The sequence below is a fragment of the Heteronotia binoei genome, chromosome 5 (genome assembly GCF_032191835.1).
Source record: "Heteronotia binoei isolate CCM8104 ecotype False Entrance Well chromosome 5, APGP_CSIRO_Hbin_v1, whole genome shotgun sequence".
Lineage (NCBI taxonomy): Eukaryota > Metazoa > Chordata > Lepidosauria > Squamata > Gekkonidae > Heteronotia > Heteronotia binoei.
The window spans coordinates 111,753,625-111,767,912 of record NC_083227.1 but is presented as its reverse complement, the minus strand read 5'-3'; the positions used below and the strand labels follow the sequence as shown (position 1 = coordinate 111,767,912).

Genomic DNA, 14,288 nt, shown 5'->3' with positions numbered 1-14,288 from the left:
TGGATTTCTGGGGAGTGGATACTTTGGGTAGCCAAAAAATGGCCAAATATATATCCAGCTGAAAGAACATCTGGCTCGGATTTAGCTGAACGCATACCCCTAGTAGAGACATATCCTCAATCTGCCCTCATGAAAGAGACACTACCAGTGTCTTGACTTCTTGACTTCTCTGCCAACTGTCTCCCTTCCCAGGGCTTTTGGTCCCACTAAAATGTCAGTGGGTTTAAGCTGTTCCCCATATTTTCAATTTGTTATTTAAATTTTTATGCTCACTTGGTAACTTAACTGAAGCAGAACATTTAGCATCCTTTCATTTCTGCTTATGTTCAGCAGACTTCTTTGCATGACTCTGTTTTTGCTAATCAGACTCGGAGTCATTAAATAGCTTTGGATCACTCAATACCAATACTATAGAATCAGAACAATGGCAATATCAGAACAATGGACAAAGATGCAGCCATTTGATCTGAGGTAAGAGCCTCCTACCACAACAGAGTGTTTAGTCTGTTATTATTACATCTAGCTTGTTTTGAAAATTTAAGGCAATGCTGGCAAGTGGAGGGACGGTGGCTCAGTGGTAGAGCATCTGCTTGGGAAGCAGAAGGTCCCAGGTTCAATCCCCAGCATCTCCAAAAAAGGGTCCAGGCAAATAGGTGTGAAAAACCTCAGCTTGAGACCCTGGAGAGCCGCTGCCAGTCTGAGAAGACAATACTGACTTTGATGGACCAAGGGTCTGCTTCAGTATAAGGCAGCTTCATATGTTCATATGTTCCCTTCTGCAGGCAGAACAATTCTTAAATGTTGTACACTGCACCATAAGCATGCAGCCCACACCTAAGTAAAAAAAAATTTATACATTCTTTCACAGCACTTAAAGAGATACTCTGAAGAAAAGTGACAATCTGAAGGTCTCTTTAGGGCAGGGGTCCCCAGGTTGTGGACTGGTACCGGTCCACAGACTGTTAGCAACCAGGCTGCCCCAGGCCTTGCAACACTGCATGGTGCCTCCTACCCACTCCGTAATTCACAATTTTAAGGCCTGGGAAAGGGCGGTGAAGCACTGCCTTCCCGGGCTCTTTAAAGGCCAACCCCCACCCCCCTGCCTATCAGCTGATTGGTGGGAAAAACTGCGCCGAAGGCTGGGCTCCTATGCCTTTCTGGTGTGCTCATGATCAGCGCTGGGGGCAGCAGCAGCGAATGAGACACTGAAAAAGCACCGCCCTTGTCTCCTCCTCACTTCCTCCCCATCCCCAAGGAGGAAGTGGGGTGGAAGCAAGAGCCAAGTCGCTTTTTCAGCAGGCCGCTCGTTGCTGCTGCCCCTAGTGCTGATTGTGAGCGCACCGGAGGGGCATAGGAGCTCAGTGTGGTTTTTTGTGGGAAGTTATGTGTAAGGTTTGGCAGTTGGTATAATTGGATACTATGTAACTAGAAGTACAGAATGCATGTGCTCCTTATTGTTGAGCAGATTGTACTTGATGCCTTATTGGTTAAGGGGTATGACGTGTATGAGGAAATAAAAGGAGGTGCTGGAGAGGCCGGGGGGTCATTCATTCCCTGTGCAGCTGTACTCGAGCATGCTTTGCAATCTTTAAATCTGTCTCCTGTCTACCTTTCTTCTTCACACCATTATATTGTTGGGGCTGGACTCCGACAAGTGGTGCCCTCTCTGAGGCTTCCAAGAGAGCAATCTTTTAGACTGTTCGTCCACCACCCACGCCCGGCAAGGGTTTCAGGCGCGCCACACATCTTCGGATCCCGGGTGAGTGTGACTGGTCAAGATAGAACACATCAGCAACTATGGGTTCCTCACTGTCCGTTGAACAACAAGCCTTTTCTCGAGACCTCCTCTTTTTACTCACTAAAGAAGGACACTCTGTTACAAACAAGGAGGTTGAAGATTTAGTAAAAGCTATTGATGATGTATGTCCATGGGTCCCTGAAAGAGGAACCCTTAAGTTGAAGGACTGGGTGAAAATTGGTGGCCATTTCCAAGATCACCCTCGGGTGACGGCCAGAGTTCTGTTTACATGGTCCAAGGTCCGAGCATGTTTGAAAGGGCTTACACCGAACAATATTTTGTTTAATCAGCAAATGGAGGCACACCCGTCACCTATGGCTTCGCTGCCGCAACTTTTGCCGCCCGCCTCCGCGCCACCTTATGCCCCATCTTTAAAAACGGATGAGCGGCATTTTGCGTCTCGCAAACCACCTGATGATCATGATACGGACACTGAGGACCCTGGGTTTCCCTTAGCCCCCGTCATACAGCCGGACCGCTCGGCCGCCTTTGCGGCAGCTGTTTCCACCGCAGTCCTGGAAGAAGGGGACATTACTATCGCCATGGATGATGATATTGCCGCACTTGTCATTGACAATGGCTCTGGAATGTGCAAAGCTGGTTTTGCTGGGGATGACGCTCCCCGTGCTGTGTTCCCCTCCATCGTGGGTCGCCCCAGGCATCAGGGTGTGATGGTCGGAATGGGCCAGAAGGACAGCTATGTCGGTGATGAGGCACAGAGCAAAAGAGGTATCCTGACTCTGAAGTACCCGATTGAACACGGCATTGTCACCAACTGGGATGACATGGAGAAGATCTGGCACCACACCTTCTACAATGAGCTGAGAGTTGCCCCTGAAGAACACCCTGTGCTGCTAACAGAAGCTCCCCTGAACCCCAAAGCCAACAGAGAAAAAATGACACAGATCATGTATGAGACCTTCAACACCCTAGCCATGTACGTCGCCATCCAAGCCGTACTGTCCCTCTACGCCTCTGGCCGTACCACTGGTATTGTGATGGACTCTGGGGATGGTGTCACCCATACTGTGCCCATCTATGAAGGTTACGCCTTGCCCCACACCATCTTCTGTCTGGACCTGGCTGGCTGCGACTTGACCGACTACCTCATGAAGATCTTGACCGAGAGAGGCTACAGTTTCACCACCACCGCCACGTCCAGTTCGTCCCTGGAGAAGAGTTACGAGCTTCCCGACAGCCAGGTGATCACCATCGGAAACAAGAGGTTCAGGTGCCCGGAAGCTCTCTTCCAGCCATCTTTCTTAGGAATGGAATCCTGCGGTATCCATGAAACCACCTTCAATTCAATCATGAAGTGTGACGTCGACATCCGTAAGGACCTGTATATCAACACTGTCCTATCCGGTGGTACCACAATGTACCCTGGTATTACTGACAGAATGCAGAAGGAAATCACAGCCCTGGCACCCAGTACAATGAAAATCAAGATCATTGCCCCCCCCAGAGCGCAAATAATCTGTCTGGATCGGAGGCTCCATCCTCACCTCCCTGTCCACCTTCCAGCAGACGTGGATCAGCAGGCAAGAGTACGATGAATCTGGACCTTCCATTGTCCACCGCAAATGCTTCTAAACCAAGAAAAAGGACCTTTGTGGGTCCCAGCTTGTTGTATTCGGCCATGGCGTGGACTTCCTACATCGTGAATCTTATTGAAGGATTTAGATTTGGATTTAGAGCAGACTTAGGTTACTGGGAAGATAACAACAACCATCCATCATATGGAAGAATCTACTCATAATGCTCCTTTTGGTACAGACTCCCTACCTGTTGACAGTTGGTGGTCTGTACTGTAGAAATGGCTCCCAGATGTGGGATGGTTGCAGTAATATTGTACAATTTTAGTGTTAGGTTTGTTCATATTAATAGTATGATGTTGTTTTATTCAACATATTTTTTCATTGTTTTATGTTTTTTAGTCTTGTGGATTTAAACCTCCTTCCGTGGCCTTGGTGGCTCGTAAGCGAGTCTTTTAATTACAGTATCAGGCCTTTCCCACAGAAGAATACAGTAGATGGGTTGGCCATAGGCCGCCTTTCCAGAAGTCTTTATTTTTGAATATATATAATTGTCAAAGTTTGTCAACAAAAAATAAATATAAAGGGAGGAGATGTGGGAAGTTATGTGTAAGGTTTGGCAGTTGGTATAATTGGCTACTATGTAACTAGAAGTACAGAATGCATGTGCTCCTTGTTGTTGAGCAGATTGTACTTGATGCCTTATTGGTTAAGGGGTATGACGTGTATGAGGAAATAAAAGGAGGTGCTGGAGAGGCTGAGGGATCATTCATTCCCTGTGCAGCTGTACTCGAGCATGCTTTGCAATCTTTAAATCTGTCTCCTGTCTACCTTTCTTCTTCACACCATTATATTGTTGGGGCTGGACTCCGACAGTTTTTCCCACCGATCAGCTGATTGACAGGGGGGGCAGTCTTTAAAGAGCCTAGGAGGTGCTTCACTGCCCCTCCCTGGGGCCTAGGGGGCAGGGGCAGGTCAAATTCAGTGCCCCCACGCTGCCAGCCCTAGGGCCGCAGTGGGCAGGCTGACTCCGGGGCCGGTCCCTGGTGCCAAAGGTTGGGGGTCACTGCTTCAGAGGCCACTGCTGTGATTGCTAAGGGAGAACTGATGGGTATGCACAGCCCCATCCATGCGCAGTGAGCAGCCACTGAGTGTGGATAAGCTTGCACTCAAAGTTTTATAGCTTTAATAGGTTCCAAGATAGGTTCTGCAAGTGTGCTTGAGATCCTGTATCTGTGATGCATAACGACCATGAAGAACTTCCATATACATAATTCCATTGCTAGTTAATTTAGGGCTGCATGTCGGTATTGGTGAAAGAAGGGAGAAATAATATATACTGGGTTTATTTCACGCCTATGTTTATGTAGCGTTTCAAGCAGTAATGAAACCTAGCAATTGGAGTCACAACACGTAGGTAAAACATAAGGATCAGTTAGTATACCATTCAAAATATCTTCTAGCTACCTGTAACGCAGAGTTCATGAAACATGTATTTCCCAGGTTACTGAGCCCACAAAGACCAGGCTGCGTGTGAGGAGGGCTCTCCCGGTTGTTGAAAGAGTTGCAAGAAAAGCTAGAGCCTCTGAAAGAGAAAAGATACACAGGAGTAGAATTACAACTATCAAAAATTCACAAATATATGGAAAAAGCAAGTTCAGGACTTGCAGCAAACTTTCTAGATAACAAGCAACATGCCTATTTCTATATATATATGTCTAAATATGCCACTCACTTAGTTCTCACAAGAAGCACATGAGAAAGTGTACTTTGAATTCTGACTATACTGCTTCAGAGAGAAAATGGAGGGGGGGGGATGTCACATGATTGAATGCACTGTTGTACAAACAATTCCCTGTACACATGAGGAAAAATGGTAGGTCCAGAGGAAGGATCATATAAGTCTCCCTCTTTAGCCAGAAGTGGTAAAGTTGAGAAAAAAGTATACCACCTCATCATATTCAGGGACAGGGAACTAGGCCATGATATCTCATTTAACTTTCTTGTTCCTAGATATGAGCAACTATCGTAGCCTAAAGTGTTTTCTCTACTGATTCTTTTCCCTTTTGATTTTCAGTTCAACTATTGTTAACTAGTGATTTAATGCCTTCTATATTGTAGTGCCTAGAATGAAGAACTCCCTCACTACAGCTCCTCCCATGACTTAATTGCAGAAGCTGGTAAAAACACACACACACACACACTTTTTATATCCCTGAGACTTTTGGGTGATTTTTCTTCTTTAAATTAATATGCCTCTGACTGGAAGATGAATGTAGTAAAAGCAAGATGGTACATACTATAAGGATTGAAACAGACTACGAACCTATTAAGCAGCTTTCTGAGCAGTTCCATTATACTAAATTCTAATCCCTTTATTAAAACATACTCTCAAATATTTCTGTTTTGCGCACTATGTGAAATGATGGAAGTGCAAGAACCTTTCTGACCCTCTCTCTTCTTAAAGAGTTGGGAAGCCTTGTGATGAGAGCACACAGTACAAATCTCCTATGTAAGTTTTGTGGTCATTATTGCATACAAACTATTATTCATCTTTATTACAACTCAAAGGATGTCTTATTTATACGCAAAGCTGAGGGATACAGTTTAAAGTATTATTATTATTAATTACATTTAATGAATCACCCTATCCCGGCTAGCGCCAGGCTCGGGGCAATGTACAAGAGTAAAAAATACATATATAAAAAATCAATTACAGTAAAAAATTACAAACTCTGATGGCGTTTTTAAAGTGCTCTTAATCAGTAATAACATGCCTAGTATCTGAACCTTGTACAAGGCAAAAGTACTGGTATTTTATACAGCTTTTTCACATTTCTGCCATCAATACTGGCCTTGGTAGGCTACATTTACACAGTGTACTTCCATCAGATACTCAATGACAAACAGCCTATCATGGAAGAAGTCAGATGGCAACATGATATACAAAGCAAATGGCTAAAAAATGCTACTGATTTCATGGAATGTGAGCTACTCTGCTGTGTGCATTTTGGAAAATGAGCTGGAGAACAGAGGCATGTTATCTTCCAAGGCAGGACCCTATTTAATAAAGCAGAGAATGTATAAAGGTATTTAGAGAAAGAAGTTACATAAAAGACAGTAAAAACATTCTTGTTCTTACCCTTTGCCAAGGCTGGAACAGTTCAACCCATAAGAGTTATTGCTATCACCATTCGTAATGGTTGAAGAGGCAACTGAGGAGCAAGAGCTTGCTGGTGATTTTGAAGAGGTAGTTAGACTTCTAGTTGCAGTGCTAGATCTATGAGAAAAGTAAAAGCACATAATACCACTAATTCTCTTGATCCTGGCAATGTAACTATTGGCACAACAACTCATTTTAACCTTTTAAATATTCATAGTTTTCCAAAACTGCAATACCAAAGTAGTTCCTGCGGTACCAGATACTCAAACTTGGCTGCTTCTAAAGAAATATTAGTACTACATTCTTAGTGTTACTCATCTGATATCCAAATTTCCTACTTTTAGTGGTATGATGCCCCAAAGTTATCTGTGCATTCTAAGAGTTTGTTTAATCACTGCTAGAAAATACCCATGTTAGAGGATTTGGATCTGATCCAAAAGCAGCCAGGGTAGGTAGTACTAGACTAGAAAAGTACTGATCTTAGTTGATGCAGGACAGTTCTTTTAATCTTTGTTTGCATAGCTTACAGCAGGGATTCCTAATATGGTATACATCAAATGTTTTTAGAAAATGGGTGGGGCCTGAAGTTTTTGGACGTTCATGATGTAACACAGACAGTGGCTTTATACATAGTACTTTACCTCTGCAGAGTGATATTCTAAAAATAACAGTGGGACTTGATTCTGACTAAGCACAATTTGGCTGCATGGTTAAAATGATTAAGGTACCTAAATGGAGTATCTACTGATATAATCAGATCTTCCCAGTTTTAATGTATTTTTATAATACAGGTTGAACAACATAATTACATTACATTTTGTTCACCTTTCAAAAATCATTTATGTTCTTATCAAGAAGATCTGGCCAGAATCTTTATTGTACAAATGCGCAAGGAGCTTTCAACAGCCCTTCAGCACCAATTGTACCTGCTACAAGCAATAGTGCAAGTTTAAAATGGCTGGGCTCATGAGAGAAGGGAAGGATAACCAAGAGAAGAACCTTTTTGCTTTTCCTCTTGCATAAATTAACACTTACCAAATTAAGAAAGGAACTGCCAGATGTGGATTTCTTCACTGGCTTAATATGTATATTTACTTTGTTTGTATGCAAGAAAATAGTTAAAAACAGTATGCTAATTTTAAAAGGCATCCCGTTAAATAAAGCTTCTGCCTAAAATGTTGGAAGACCTACTACCAAAGTTACGTGCAACCTCACTCCCTGACATTTTGTGATTTTATCCACCACCCCACATCAGAATTCCAAAGGTGCTTGCAGGCTGAAAAATATTGGGAACAACTGGCTTACAGGGTAGCAAACATAAATCTTCTCCCAAAAGAACAAAAAGCAATGTAGAAGTTTCCGGGGGGGGGGGGGGGGGGAGATTAATCTATTGGATCACATGCATTTTTTAGAAATTAACCATAAATAGGTGTTCATTAGCATGATGTATTACTGATTTGTAATAGAATAAAGTTAGAGTACAGTAGCATCTTTAAGAACAACAAAGTTTAACTCAAGGTGTGAGCTATCGTGTGCAAGCTCACAACTCAAATTAAACATTGTTTGTCTACTGAACTCTAACATTATTTTATTGCTTCAGACCAACATGGCTACCCATCTTGATCTACTGATTTGTAAATACAGTTGGACTAATTCCAACAGTATTCACCCTTTTCTCAGGAGCTGACAAGCTCTATAATATCCACAAACTGATTTTTCAAGTGCTTCTCAACTGCTTTGCAGATTTGTGCTTCTTTCTTAGAAGTTATGAAAATGAAAAAGGAAGTCAAGTCCAAAGAACAATGGAGTCAAGTTAAATAGGATACAAAACAGCAAAAGTGTGCCTTTATAGCTTTTCATGTTCTTTTCCCCAAGGTTTTCATGTATTCTAACAAAGTGAATTGAAGCATTGCCCCATTTGAGAATACCTAAATCCAGAGCAATGAATGGACAACATGGATATCTCAGGTTTCAAAAAGAATCTGAAACTGCAATGTTATTTACAATGTTATTTACATCCTTGTTCCTTTGTAATCTTGTTTGTTTTTTGTATTGGAAAACTCCAATAAAATGTTAATTACAAAAAAAAGAAAAGAATCGGAAACCTAAACATATATGGCTTCCTTTTGCACTTCATACACATCTATTACCAACTGCAAAGGCTTTAATTAAGAACAGAATAATACTTAGAATGGTAGATCTTTATTCTAATAAGTGCATTAACTGAGTGTTTCTCTACATCTTCAGGGTAAAAGTTTATTCCACTGGTATCAACAGGAGACTTATTAATTTAGCAGTACAGGGGCAGGAAAATCAAATGTACCTGAAAAGCACATGCTTTTCATGTAAACTGTTAGCTGCTTAAAAAGCTCTGTATCACTAATTGGATGTCTTTGTAGCAGTGTCAGTTCCAAGAGCTGGAAAAACAAAGGAGCTTAATTCAGAGATCATCAGCTCAATCTACAGACTCTGGTTTGGAAAACAGGTTCTGAAATGAACTGAGGTAGAAAGTATGAAGGAGTGAATGCTTACTTTGCCAGAGATGACTGCCTGGGCCATGTACCATCTTCATTCTTTACTTCTATTAACACTACCTAGAAAAGAAATAATAAAGTCAAAAGAAAGCAATACTACAAGAACCATGCTTTATTTGGTATCTTTTAAAAACTACAAGCAAATGTATGTTGAAAAGTAAAGAAATTCTGGCACTTGGTTCAGACGACACGCAATTCCCATGTATGGCCCCAGAGAAGTGTGGAAACCCATTAGGCTCATGGCCCAGCAGCACTCACAAGGAGGCACCATTTAGGAACCAGTGCCTCAACAGTGAGGGTTTTCATCTTATTACTGAATGTTTGTGATTGCAGCAGGCCCTTTTCAGGCAACCACGATCACACAAGTGACAGAAGTGGTGTGAATAGCCTCCACATTCAGGTGATGGTTCTCACAGAGCCTCTATGAATGTGCTGTTGGGCTGTAAGTCCAGTAACATTCACGTAAGGACTGTGATTGGTCTGAACATAGCTCAATTTTCTAGAAACCAATTCAGGTCTCAAAAAGTTTTGTAATTATAATGGTGGTGATCAATATATAACCAATGTCTCTTTCCTAATAATGGATGAGTTATATGGCCTCCCTGTACCTATCAGCGAAGTACCTAACCCAGGGGTTCCCACCTTTTTTTAGCCTGTGGGCACCTTTGGAATTCTGCTATAGGGCAGTGGGCACAATTACAAAATGACTCCTGTAGGAGGTGAATCCAGCTAAAAATGGCCAGAAAGAGGATATATTTAACTGTAATAGTTAACTGTTTAACATTTTAAGCAGAAGCTCTGTTTAACAAGACACCTTTTAATCTGCACAGCCAATCAGAAGCCCTGTTGGGCATATATCCCACCTAGCACCTCCCACTTTCGAAAAAAAAACTTGGCAGCCACCATGGCATCCAGAGGCATCATGTTGGGGACCCCTGGCCTAACCTCTGCAGGGATAATAAAAAGCACCAAGAGGCAAGGCACAAGAAAGAGGGAGATTTCTCCATATGCCAAGCATCCAGAAAAATACCTGCTTCCTCCTTCACTGTCCCAAAGAGAGCAAAACTCCTCAAAAACCAACTGAGGCCTGTGCATATATAAAAGCTCTCACTCTTCCTGGTTGTCAGTAGGCTGAAGTCTGGGTCCTCATCTATCTGTCATGCCTGGAAAATACTCAGGCTTTTACACCAATGGAGAACTTTGAAAAGCAGAGAAAAGCTCCTACTTTCTAAGCCTCTATGTGATTCATAAAAGGAAAAAAAACATTCCTCTACTTTCCTCCATCATCTGTGCCGCAGGCCACTTTCAAAACACAGAACACTCCCTGCACTTAGAACTTCTCCAATGTTAGACCAAAGCCAAGAGATTACCTATTCCTTTACCATACCATGGAGAAAGTAGTCTCTCCCCAGTTGAGAGGGGGAAAGTTTCAGAAAAGGACCTTTTCCCTTTCAAGAAACCTCCTTCATTCTCTACTATGTTGTGATAAAGGGCTCAGATCCAAGGCTAGCAACAGGGCTGTATGAATTTAAACCTCCAACCCCACACTCTTCAAGTAGACTAGGGGTGGACCATCTAAAACTTGAATGTTTTAGCACAACATAGCAGATGTGGCAAAAGTTTCCAGGGAAAGAAAAAGTATCATATTACCTTCCCCAGACCTGCCCAAACAATAATATTGCATAGCTCCTACATTTCTATTCCTCCTGGGGTTTTCCTGTTGCCCTGTCAGACAACAAACCGAAACAGCCAATTCAATTAGCAATTTTTGTTGCAGATTCCCATTCACCATTATGTCTAACAATGCTGGACCCAGCAAAAGCTGCAAACTACGCAGAAACTTATGTAGAAAAATACGACTTTGTAAATAAATCCTGAAAAAATGTGCTTATGACTATGCTCCAGAAGGGAAAGGATGTGGAAAGTAGCCAAGTGCCAACTAAAGGAAAGCAGAGAACAGGAGAAATCAGCTTCCACAAGTCTCTGAAGTTAGTTTTTGGGATGTAGGGTGATATTTCCAAACAGTCTCCCCTGCCCTACAAGTGCATGACCCCAGTCAGTATTCATTTCCAAAAACAACTAGGAGTGCTTAGTATTTTACCTGTCCCTGATAGAGTCCCGCATCTTGTATAGTGCTGTCAAGTTTGCTTAGCTGCTCGTAAGTATTACTCATATATCTACTCCATAGCCTAATCTCCTTGTCAGCTGGGATATTAAATAGCTTTCTCATTTCTTTTTCAATGGTAGCTGTTAAGGAAAAAAAAACAAGTTTTATATGCTGCATATCTGAAGGAAAATATCTTACACTAAGGGCCTGCACATGTTGACTTGTTTGCAGTGATGGATATATTACTAACTGTGCCTATGCACACTAATTTTCTGCTAATTCAGAATAATATGAATTGTGGAAAACATGGAATTTTTATTTTAAAGAAAAACCATTTCATTAAATAGTATCTAGGAACAGTGTTCCCTCTAAGCTGAATTAGCGTGAGCTAGCTCACAGATTTTTAACCTCCAGCTCACACATTTTTGTCTTAGCTCAGAAGGGATGACCCCAGAGCACACTAATTTATGCAGTAGCTCATAACTTTAATGTCAGTATCATAACTTTAATTCCAGTATCTCACAAAGTAGAATTTTTGCTCACGAGACTCTGTAGCTTAGAGTGAACATTGTCTAGGATCCTATTCCAACATCACAGATGTTTGTGGCTTGTTAATGAGGGGAATAAGGCTAAACAAATCAGGTTTACAAGTTCTCTTCCTCCCTTCACAAACACAGCCATGATGGAAGATTAAAGTAAAATCTAATGTCACAACATTCAGGATTAAACCATGCTTTAGCATTGTGATTAATGAGAAAAAGACTGGTCCAATTTGTTAAGTGACAGAATTTGTACATCACAGTAAACGGGACATAATTTGGATATCACAGTAAACCATAAAGTATTCAACTGCAGTTCTGCACTCAGTGATAAAATAACTCCATAGGACCTTGTTTTTACCATGAGGAATTTAGGGATTTAATCTGCTGGACAAGGTCTCAAGATGCCGTATTACAGTAAGACTAGCAGGGGAGCCCCTAAGGGTTCTGTGATTAAACCAGCCTCCAATATAATCAACAAATTTTCATTGAAATTTATAAAGGAAACATAAACAACCACTTAAAGCAGTGAATTGTACATAAGGTGAAGTCATACAGTATGCTCAGTCCTTTATAAGGACAAAATCAGGTGAAGTATTATAATATGCACAGTCTTTCTTGGGACCAATAGGCCTCCAAATGGTTTCAGCCAAGAACTGGCAAAGTAGAGTCTTCTTCACAAGTCAAACTGCTGTAGAAAAAAGCCAACAGTAGCAGACAGCTACGAAGGCGGCGCCTCTCTGCCTCCGTTTCTCTGAAGTTTCCACAGGCTTAAAAGTTGATAATGGAAATCAATCCTTCAAGTACAATGAAAGTTATGTTTAATAATGAGGCTGGTTTAATCACAGAACCCTTAGGGGCTCCCCTGCTAGTCATTTATCTGTGATTCTCTATTCATATTGTATTACAGTAAGAAGCAGAGCCGGTGCGTAGGAATAGGCCAAGTAGGTGGCCGCCTGAGGCGCCACTTCACCTAGGGGCACCATGAGGTGCCACATCTCCCCGTGCCCGCCGCTGTCCTCCTGTAACCCCGCACCTGCCGCTGCCTCCCCGCACCTGAAGACGCTCCTCGCCAGCACTCAGCCTTTCTCTGCTTCAAAGGGAGCCGGCTCAGCTTCACTCTTGGGCTTCCTCCCCTGCAGGAAAGGCAACCTGCCGTCCCCTCCCTGCCACTGTCCCCTGCCTGCCGCCTCCCCACCCCCGCCACTGTCCTCTGCCTGCTGTCGCCTCCCCACCCCCCGCCGTCCCCTCCCTACTGTCCCCTCCCTGCCCCACTCCCACCACTGTCCTCTGCCTGCTGCTGCCTCCCCACTCCCGCCATCACCTCCCCACCCCACACCCCCACCACTGTCCCCTGCCTGCTATCAATGCCACCGTCCCTTCCCCACCCGCCCCCGCTTGCGCTGACTGCCGGCTCAGCAGTCGGGGGGAGGGGTGCGCTGCGCCCCAATGACATCATTATGAAGTCATCGGAGAGCGCGCACGAGGAAGACTCTATGGGGGAGGTGCAGGTAAGCCATCCAGCCTACAGGCGCCAGCACCCCTAGTGCCGGGCCTGATAAGAAGTTCACCTCTGCCACCTTCCTCCCACTCATCCTCTTTCACAAACAGCCAGTCTGGCTAGAGTGTCACATTAGGATCTGGGAGACACAAGTTTGAATCTCGACTATGGAAGCTTGCTGGATGACCTGGGACCAGTCACTGTCAGCCTAATCTACCTCACAGACCTGTCATGAAGGGAAAATGCAGAAGAGGTGAATGATGCAAGCTGCTTTGAGCCCCCAATTGGAGAGAAAGGTGGGATATAAATTGATGAAATAAATGAACAAAATAATAAATTACTAAATAGGGTTTACTCTACACCAATGGGCTGCTAACATAATTGCCATTTGACTACAGCCACATTTTCTCCCTCTCTCTCTCAAAACAAAACACACACACACACAAACCCAAAACCACAATCCCTTCCTTTATTCAACAAATGTAGATGTAGGGGGGAAATTCTTGAAATCTCACTTGATAAGAGATATCAGTTAGGTGGGCTTTCTCCATCTTGCATACCTTGATAAATGCAAGCCACAGGACATGTATTTTCCCCCCATGGTTGCAAACACCAAATTAACTTCAATTTCAGAAAAAAGTTTTATCTTAAAGAATAAAAGCAATCAATGAATACAGCTACCAAAAGCATTTAATTGAACAGTAATTTTCTGCAGCATCTGAGCACAAAGAAAATGAAATATATATATCCAGGTCTCATTTTGGACAGGCGCTCACAGGAGAAGAGCACCAGAACCTCTAAATTTTATTGTGCTTTTTCTTTCTTACACCCCCCCCCCAAAAAAAATACTTGCTTCTGGGCCCCACTGTTCAAACCCCCTGTGAGAATTTTGCTGAACTCTAAGATTTGACAAACTTTCTAATATTTCCCCCCACAAAAAATGGGAAAATAACCAAAACATACTAAGCAGACAGATGGAAATCTTCATCATGCCACTGTGGCCACACAGGAGGAAGTAATTTAGAAAGTATGACTGGAGTAAGGATTTGTTATGACAATTATAATTCAAGAAGCATTTTAAAGTAGATGCTAAACTGATATAAATTACTAC

The 14,288-nt window shown here is 42.7% G+C and overlaps 1 protein-coding gene and 1 pseudogene across 1 annotated transcript in view; one reads left to right on the top strand and one right to left on the bottom strand.

Moving 5' to 3' along the window:
- Positions 1-14,288, bottom strand: part of USP4 (ubiquitin specific peptidase 4) — a 72,345-nt gene that overhangs the window by 40,690 nt on the left and 17,367 nt on the right. Inside the window, exons 5-8 of the mRNA XM_060240071.1 lie at positions 11,132-11,277; positions 9,029-9,090; positions 6,476-6,613; positions 4,801-4,918 (exon numbers count right to left, since the gene is read on the bottom strand). Of these exons, the coding sequence (XP_060096054.1) occupies positions 4,801-4,918; positions 6,476-6,613; positions 9,029-9,090; positions 11,132-11,277 (464 nt within the window). The remainder of the gene's footprint in view (positions 1-4,800; positions 4,919-6,475; positions 6,614-9,028; positions 9,091-11,131; positions 11,278-14,288) is intronic.
- Positions 2,341-3,391, top strand: LOC132572713 (actin, cytoplasmic 1-like; annotated as a pseudogene).